The 9476-nt window shown below is 33.7% G+C and overlaps 1 protein-coding gene across 2 annotated transcripts in view; it reads left to right on the top strand.

The window, feature by feature from the left end:
• The first annotated feature begins 651 nt into the window (after nucleotides 1–651).
• LOC124541894 (ubiquitin carboxyl-terminal hydrolase 24-like) overlaps nucleotides 652–9476 on the top strand; it is a 36143-nt gene continuing 27318 nt past the window's right edge. Inside the window, exons 1-3 of one of the 2 annotated variants that reach the window (XM_047119806.1) lie at nucleotides 652–971; nucleotides 5422–6091; nucleotides 7040–8089. In XM_047119806.1, coding sequence (XP_046975762.1) covers nucleotides 5486–6091; nucleotides 7040–8089 — 1656 coding nt within the window. In that variant the 5' untranslated portion in view covers nucleotides 652–971; nucleotides 5422–5485. Of the gene's footprint in view, nucleotides 972–1008; nucleotides 1192–5421; nucleotides 6092–7039; nucleotides 8090–9476 lie in introns of those variants that run through there. The other variant, XM_047119807.1, reaches the window with a different exon arrangement.

Raw genomic sequence — 9476 nt, 5'->3', positions numbered from 1 at the left:
AACAAAATCGGCGCTTGCTATTATAATCACTACATAGTATATGACAAAGTCTCTTTCTTTGTCCATATATCCCTATGTAAGCTTAAATCCTTAAAATAACAGGACGGATTTTGATGCGGTTCTTTTTAATAGATAGAGTGATTGGAAAAGAAGGTTTTTATATAAAATACATGGAAAATTTAGTAAAGAAACACAGATAACTTTAGAGGTTTCTAATGTGATGTATTAAATAAACAAATTCTTTAGTTCATTTAGTATCAGCTTTTCGCCCGAGCAAAGCCGGGTAGGTCGCTAGTATAAAATAAAAACAAAAAAATAATGTACGTTGCATTCTAATAAGATTCAAATAAGTATTTCTATTTTCATTTCATGCTGAATGTTAGTACGCTTAGTGCCATCTGTTGACAAGTAGGAAAATTACTTAGACAAAAATACATTTGGATCTACATAGGTTCAATTATTTAACTCGTTAATGTACTATGGCTGTTATTTTTACACTTTGATTTTGCCTATTAATTACTATAATATTTAAAACATATATTAATTACACAGCTGACCGATGACTCATCCATTACGTCATATGTAAACTGACAATATTAAAGGTGGGGGCATAAAAATATTGTTGATGGCAACACTTTCCGCTAAAGTCTTCAACTGTCACCAACTATACTATAAACTTTATTGTAACGCAAGAAGGATTACAATCCTTGAAGAATTCGTGACGGAAGTAGTATAAAAATAGGATTGCCTACAATTTGAGTGACGTCACACGATGGAGACTTCTAAAATTACATGAGAGCTGATGAAAAATATTTTTTCACTTTTACGCTCCATTTTTCAACTATATAACAAACGTATGTAACTGGGACAGTTTGCGACGCGAGTGTCTTAATGTCGGTATATTTTTAAGTCGATGCAGTGAGGTGATTTTAAAAGTTGTTGCTTTGGTTACGAGAATCTCATATTATTTCGTGAGTATCCAGTATATATTATCGTCGCTAATGCAGTTACTGTTTATTGATTCGTTTTACGCCGCAGCACGTGATGTTTATGAGAAAAAATAATAATTAGAGTGTATCTGATCGAATTGGAGCGAGCCGTGTGTCATGCAAAATCTTATTTGGAGTCGCTAAAAATATAACAAGGAATGTATTTTCGGTGTGTTTGGTGAATTCGCGAACGGGAGCTCTGGTGAGTGGCGTGAAAGTGTAAGGCTTTTTTGTCCGTGATCGTGCGGTTAGACCCTCGTGGCCTTGAGATATCGAGGTGTCCGATTACAGCGAACGTTTCGCGTATATTTCATAGTAAATCAAACTACGCACAATACCGTTGCTTCGGGATTTAATTTTATACGAAACGAATACAAAAGGCCCGGATCAATGACAGACAAGCGACCTTGACACAGAACCGATTATCGCCATAGTAAACATTACCCTGTTCCTTACATTCCGAAAATTCAATTTTTTTTTTTCTATTTGATCGTTCAAAAAAATAAAAGAAAAACGAAAGCCCAGTTCCATACTGCCAAAACAATGTTGCAGTTGGTGACAGTAATAAAAAAAATGTTCGAATTTGTCAGATGTGTGAAAGAGATAGTAGAACTAAAAATTGCCCACATATGGCTGTTTAACTCTTTGTTGTATCAATTACACCAATTATAGACAATTTAAAATTACCTAAATTGTTTCAGAATGATTAATAACAATAGCCTATATAGTACAGTTAGTTTAGTTACTTTATTAAAAAAAAATATATTCGTAATTGTTATGATTCATATTTAGAAAACAGTAGTAGCCTTACTCTAATTATTGTAAATATGTAATATTCTTTAAAATGGTAATTAAAGAATTTAACCCTATAAAGTATTTACAATGATTTTTTTTTATCTGTATCATAAAAAATGTATGGTTTTGGTTTAAGTGCTGTGTCGGCATATGTTAAGAATATGTTCTTTACTATCTAAAATAACACTAATAAACGAATCTTTTCAGAGCCAAACAATATAAAATTGATGAAATTATAATTATTACAAATGAAATTCTCCATTGTAACATTGCAGTGGCTTGTACATAGCATAAAAATATTATATACTATTTTGGACATCCCAAAATAATTAATATACGCGATCAAAATCCGTTATAACTAGTTTTATTTAAATATTATATACTCTCTAAAACTGGCTGCACTGGCTAGTATATGTTTTATATACATGGATTTGATAGAATTTTTCAGGCAGTACAAATAAAAATCTTCATTTATTAGCAGTAATTAGTTTACATTTAATATTTAATGTCATTAAACTTTATCATATTGGTCTACTGGCTAATAGAAATAGAATGTGGGATGGATAGTAATTTCATAAAAAAGTAACAGTCTGTAAATTTCCTCTTCCGTTAAGGAGAGGGTTTGGAACATATTCCACCACACTGTTCCAATGCGGGTTGTTGGAATGCACCTGTGGCAGAATTTCGATGAAATTAGACACATGCAGGTTTCCTCACGATGATTTCCTTCACCGCCGAGCATGAGATGAATTTAAACTCAAACTCAAATAACTTTATTCAATATAGAAGCATTACACTTTCTTATTGATGGTCAATTGAAACACTACCACCAGTTCGGAAAGAAAATTATAAACACAAATTAAGCACATATATATAGTGGTACTTGCCTGGGTTTGAAACTGCAATCATTGGTTAAGATGCACGCATTCTAACCACTGGGCCATCTCAGCTACAGTACAGTAATTTCATATCGGGATTGAATTATTTCTTATTGGGTATATTGTATATCTCTTGATAATGTCGCATTAAGTTATTCAAAGTTTGTATGTCTAAACAATTCGTCGAATATCAAACAGCTATGTTTTTTTTGTCATATCGCCTGATAAAAATTGCAGTGTTTGTGAAATATAGAGTATAACAAATATTTTAAAATTATTGATATTAGTCATTGAGGGTTATTAATTTGTGCATAAGGACAATTAATATCTTTAATTATTACGATTAACATGTCCTTACTTATTCCACTGAGTTTTCCGATACAATATTTGTATGGAAAAATTGGTGATTTCTTTCAATTAATATTCATGTGTTATTAACACTGAACAACCATGTTTTTTTGTGTTGTATACAACTATATTATAAAATGTTAAGCAGTTATAAAACAAAGTCTTTATTTCAAATATTGAAATGTTTTAATCCTTAAAGAATATTATGTAAAAGTTTAGCTGACATATTTTACAGTTTTCAATAGTGTAATAAATAGTAAACCAAAATAAAAATAAATTCAAAGATATTATATTGTTTATAATTTTATATAGTTTGTGAATATAATTATTATAAAATAAATAACTCAGAATCGATTTATTCAAGTAGAACATTGCTAATTGTCATTGGTATACAAAAATTAACACTCGCTCGTAAAATGTTGGTCTCAAAATTAAATTAAGCTTGTAACCTCTACCGTTCAATCTTCGTGTATAATTTATCACACATGACATTGGCGAATTAATCTGTAAACACGTAAAAAAAAACAATTGAGCATCGTCGAAATTTCGAGAAAACGAATCTTCGAACAATTTTGAATGTTTTTGATCTGCAGCGGTACATTTACGGGTTATTCAATGATATTCTAATAAACAGATATGTTATACCCATACTAAACAACAGAAAAAAGTGTGCCGCGCCGGGGACCGTTTATTTTACATTTCGTTACAAGTAAAAAGGATAGCTTGATAAAAACAATAAGTAAAAGGGATAACTAGATGTTTTAATTACGCAAAACGTATTACTACATAATTATGATGTATTATAACGTATTACTGGCATAATTATGATGAAAACGACTAAAGGCAAACGTCCCAATTAGGACGTTTTCTAGTCTTCACTTTTTGCGCGTTAATGACATATCTGTTTACTAGAACATCATTGCCGGGAACCCAATGAACTTTACCATAACCTAACCTTATATTTTCTATGTCTGCGACATTCGTTTTGTGTTTTTTTTTTTTAAGTCTGCAATTAAAAAGAGAGAAACTTATGTATATCACGGTTTTCTTTTGTATTTCTCAACAAAAGACAGATTATATTAAAAAGTCATAATTACGCGGGAAAAATAAAAGTGAATTGACGTAGCTCGGACCCCGGAGGCATTATAAAATAGGACGAGTCCCAAGACGTGCAGTAGCGTAAGAATACGGTAAACACTTTATTAAATCATAAAATAAATACAGATAATAATTTTTTTTTTACGAAACAATAACATATATATATTTTCAAAAACATGTTTAATGTTTGTACAGCTATTTCATAACCATAGATTATTAATGTTTTGTTGTTAAGTTGAATATTAAAAAAAAAAGAAATGCTTTTTAAATTTAAAAATATTTTTTCTCAAAAATATACTTAGATAAAAAAAAATGGTTGATATTATTTCATAATTAAAACTAGTGTTAATATTATTATTTAACAATTTATTTATTAATTGAATACAACAAATCATATAACAAATAGATATCACCTGTGTTTGTTTCGCGTAAATTTATTTTAGTTAGAATTTTAGGAATGACTTATAATTACGTTCCATGCTATATAACCTCTTTCATGATTATGTAACAAACTTAGCATTTATGATATTAGTAAGTTTGTCAAAATTTACACCTTTGTCACGTTATGACGACATAAGATTATTTATACACAATTAAATTTAGTGTTGCCATTTTATTTTCAATAGTACATTAAAATGCTTAAAATAGCTTATTAAAATTAATATAAATTGTAGAATATAATTGCTGTTATGTTCGAGTAATTATTTGTATTGTGATCAGAATAGTTATTACACGATTATTTTTATTTTAAATCGGTAGCAGCTGTTGTTGTTTTTTTTTAATGATGTAAATATCTTTCCAACTATCCTATTGACTGATCGGAGTGCACATACTAAATCCATTTTATACCATCGAACGATAACCACATATACGCACCCTTTTAGTAGGGGCCAAAGGACATACCTTCGTACAGTACAGTTATTAGTCTGTAGTTACCTGATGGAAGGTGGTCACTATCCCCCTATAATATTAGGAATATTAAATCTTTCATACATCGGCAATGCGCTACCAACCCTGAGAACTAAGTTGTCATATCCGTTGGACGTGTAGTTACACTGGCTCACTCACTCTTTAAAACCGGGGCATAATAATGCAAAGTATGGCTGTATGACCGTAAAATATCTCATGAGTAATTTTTATCTACACACAGGGCTTGCACATAACCCTTAAACTATAATCCAATGTGGATTTCTTTAGGCCAGTATACTGTCTGTATACCGGTTGACGAATTACACTCTACTCCTACGTTAATGAAACATAACCTTGTAGTAAGTTTAAGTTGAAATTTTATATGAATGTTTATTTTGTTATAGGTAATAATAAAAATGCAAAGAAGGCGCCCGGCCAGACTGAAGTCGAACTAAGATAATCAGAACAATGCCTGTAGTTTCACCATCCAGATACACGCCCACCTCCTCCACCCTGACTGGCTCGTATCGCTCGACCTTGACGTCATCATCGAGCATAGACAAGCCGTACTACAGAAGCAGCAGCGGGACATACGTCACTTCGACACTGAGAAGCAGTTATGGAGACAGGACGACGGAATACAGGTCGCGGTTCAGCGACGTCGATGGGAAAAGGGAAAGGAAGACGTCACTTGTGGAATATTCTCGAAGCTCTAGAGCGCCGAGTGTAACGGACTCGGATAGTGGCATCTCGAGCCGTTACAGGTCGGAACGAAGTGAATCCAGGTCGAGGGATGTCTCGACAACGAGGAGCGAAAGCTCCAGGACATCAGATCTTAATCGTGGCAAGCGGAATATCATCAATACAGCCGCTTTGACTATGTCAACAGCGGAATTGTACAATAAGTACTCGCCAGCGAACTATGTGCCCTTAACTCAGAGAATACAGCAACAAAGTCAGAATAATTATGGGGAAATCTCAAGATCTAAGTCTATATCGAATGACATCGGTAGGCCACCGGCCTCGGACTGCAGATCAAGAAAGCCCAGGAACTCGGCGGCTACTATATCCGAGGTAATTCTGACTTTTATTTTAATTTAATTAGCAACGCCATCTGTTGTTAAATTATTGATATTGAATTCGAAATAAGATTCTCGTAACCGTTTGTCAAGATGGCGTTGCTATTCCATTTTTAAATTCACAAAAACATGTCAATATTGGCTTGTTTATCTATGGGATATTTTTTTAATCTGTCATTATCTTAGCCCAAGGATTTGTAGATTAATGTAACTTTTCAAATAAAATAGTAATATTAAAATGACTGTTTGCCAGCTAAGAAGTATATTTATGAAATAAATGGTTGGTATTCTCGTTTTCTATGATTGTTCCAATGTATTTATAACTGAAATCTATTTCTTATATAATATGGATATAATGATCCATTGTTTCACCTTGTCTCCATATATATATTTATATACAAGGCATTGTTAACATACGCCATACATATAATTATACGCCCTGTGATATATCCCGTCTAATTTTAATTTTATTTCTTTTGTAAAATTTCCAAAACTAATTTACATAGAGAAAGCAATCCCACAGGTAAACAACGCCGTGTGCGCGTGTGTTGTGTGTTCATGTTCTTAACCATCGCACTAAACGAGTCATCTGAAACAGCTTCAAATACAATCACGCGCCGTTCGAAAGTCGTTATGTTGATTTCAAAATTTTCGTCATAAAAATCAAAAGTCAATCACTTTTCGATAGCAAGTTCCAAAATTTCCGAATATTTGATCGTCAAATCGCGAAGTTGATGCTCTTATCAGACTGTTCGCATTTTGAAAGTAATCTTTGAAAGTGATAGCGCCTTTCGTTCGGCCCCTTTTAATAGCATCGTAGCAGCGATCCGAAAAATTTCAAGGCATGTGCGGATTTGTTAGAACTAACACACAATCACATTGCGCTATACCCATGAGTCTTTTTTTTCCATTATCGCTAAGTAAAAATTTTCAACACAACCAGAAACCCGAAAGCAGAAGATATAAGGATAGCTCGCCAACAACTAGCTACAGCAAAAGGAACTCTATGAGTAATGGTGTTAAAGACAGTAATGGTAATGAGGTGCCTTCCGTATCCGAAATACGGAAACGATTCGACCCAAAAATGACCGTTACAAAGTTGCCCGCGAACGATACAAGATATTCTTCCAAAACAATGGAACATTATCTAAATCAGTTGAAGGAATGTGAAAATGGATCGACTGGTTACACGAAAATTAATTCAAAAGATGATCAACCAGTGCCCGTTCACTTGCCATACGCTGAGAAGAATGGCGTTACACACAGATGGGATGTAGGTTCTCCCAAATCTAGATCTAGTTCTAATTCAGATCTGACTCTTAGTAAGACTATATCCGAACCAGTTTCCTTAGCTAAGCCTTCGGTAGATAAGAGTAATAATATGACAACGTCGCTAACCTCGAAACTAACAGCTAACATCAAGAGTCAGCTGGATCCGAATAATCCGATAGGGAAGATTCTAGAAAAGTCGACTGTCATACAAGTTGAAAACGGCGATTTAGATCTCGCCGAACGTAGAAAGATAAGTAAAAGTCCAGAGGTTAAACTAAAAGATATTAAAAGTGATATAGAAAAGCAAACGAAAACACCTAAACATACAACAAATTTCGCGTCATACATCCAGATATCTCAACCGGTAGCTTCCGGAGCGACGCCTAAAAAGAATGCTGATCAGATAAATGATGATAGTTTAAAGAGTAAGGAAAGTAAAAAATCGATTAAATATATCGATTCAGAAGAAGAACGATCTATCCTGGACAATGACATCGAATCGCCGAGTGGAACTGGTTTCGAAAATAAGACATTTGAACACGAGAACTATCTCAAGAAGAGAACGGAAAAGAGCGAAACTGAAGACAAAGATGATGGTATCAAATCCATGGAGACGAGCACCGAAAGTACTATCAGCGAGTCAACTGAGGATTCTAGTCCTGAAACTCCGTCATCCAGAAGGAAGATCCTGGATATTAAGGATTATGACTTCATAAAATCGGTAAGTGATCATCTGTTTATATTCATTTATAATAATGGCACACGATTTAAAATTAAACAAATACTGAGAACACAAACTGTATTGGCAACAAAATGTTATTTGTCAAATTAACGCGTGTTAGTTTGAGGACAAGTGTAGGTTTGACCATAGCTGAGGTTTAGTTGATTTGGATGTATTTAAAATCTTCAAGGAATGTATGTTTCGTGAAATAGTATGAACTGCCAAAAGGGCCACGTGAGGGAAAACAGCTTTTAGACATTGGTAATGTTATAAATTTGAACGCCAATGTGCCGCCAACGTTGGGACCGAAGACGTATTGTACCTTGTGCCTGTTACCCTGTCAAGCCCCTTAAAATCGAACCTAATACTTTTAATAATGCTTTTATTAGGTAGAATACATTATTGGTACCCTGTAATCAAGTGATTAACATATGTATGTCCACAAATTAGTGTATCAGCGTGATATGATGCCATATATTTCTTTTTCTTTTTTTTTAAATGGTATAGGTTGGCGGACGAGCATATGGGCCACCTGATGGTAAGTGGCCACCATCGCCCATAGACAATGAAGCTGTAAGAAATATTAACTATTCCTTACATCGTTGTGTCCCTTGTGCCTGTAGTTACACTGGCTCACTCACCCTTCAGACCGGAACACAACAATACTGAGTACTGTTATTTGGCGGTAGAATAACTGATGAGTGGTTGGTACCTACCCAGACGGGCTTGCACAAAGCCCTACCACCAAGTATATATTTACAGACATTAAATTACAATAATTTCAAATGCCTACCATTTTGTGATACATGGTGCAAAACCATTCACAAATATGTCTACCATTGCCAACCAATTGGTAGTTCAAGGAAAGACCGATCCATCTCACATTGCCAATGTCTGTCATCTATTTCTAATTAATTAGTTTTAAGATCTCGTGGATAATTGATATTAAAACTGAACTCCATTAAACGGCTTGTATAATTTCCTTTGGGTATTAACCTTAAATAATCTACCGCAAAACAGTAATACTCGCTATTGTAATAAAGGTCAAAACATCATTACTCTCATGGTTGGAGGTTACCATTTCTTACAGCGCCACTGTCTATGGGTGGTGGTTACCACTTACCTTTATACCATTCGATAGCCCTTGCAAATAAGTAAGAAATCGACGGAAATGTTTCGATAAAACGGTGAAGTCAAAATATCAGGTATTTTACGAAATTTCAAAATGGCGGCAATGATTTGACGTACAATACAGATTCGTTCTAGGTTTACGTACTTTTTTTTTAAATGTTATATTTATGTTTCGTATAGTTATGAAAAGGGCACAGATAATTAAAGATAGTAAAATAAAACTTTAAAAGAAACAAGAGTTCGTTGGCATTTGCAA

Source organism: Vanessa cardui, chromosome 29 (assembly GCF_905220365.1).
Source record: "Vanessa cardui chromosome 29, ilVanCard2.1, whole genome shotgun sequence".
Taxonomy (NCBI): domain Eukaryota; kingdom Metazoa; phylum Arthropoda; class Insecta; order Lepidoptera; family Nymphalidae; genus Vanessa; species Vanessa cardui.
This window is presented reverse-complemented; position numbering and strand designations above follow the sequence as displayed.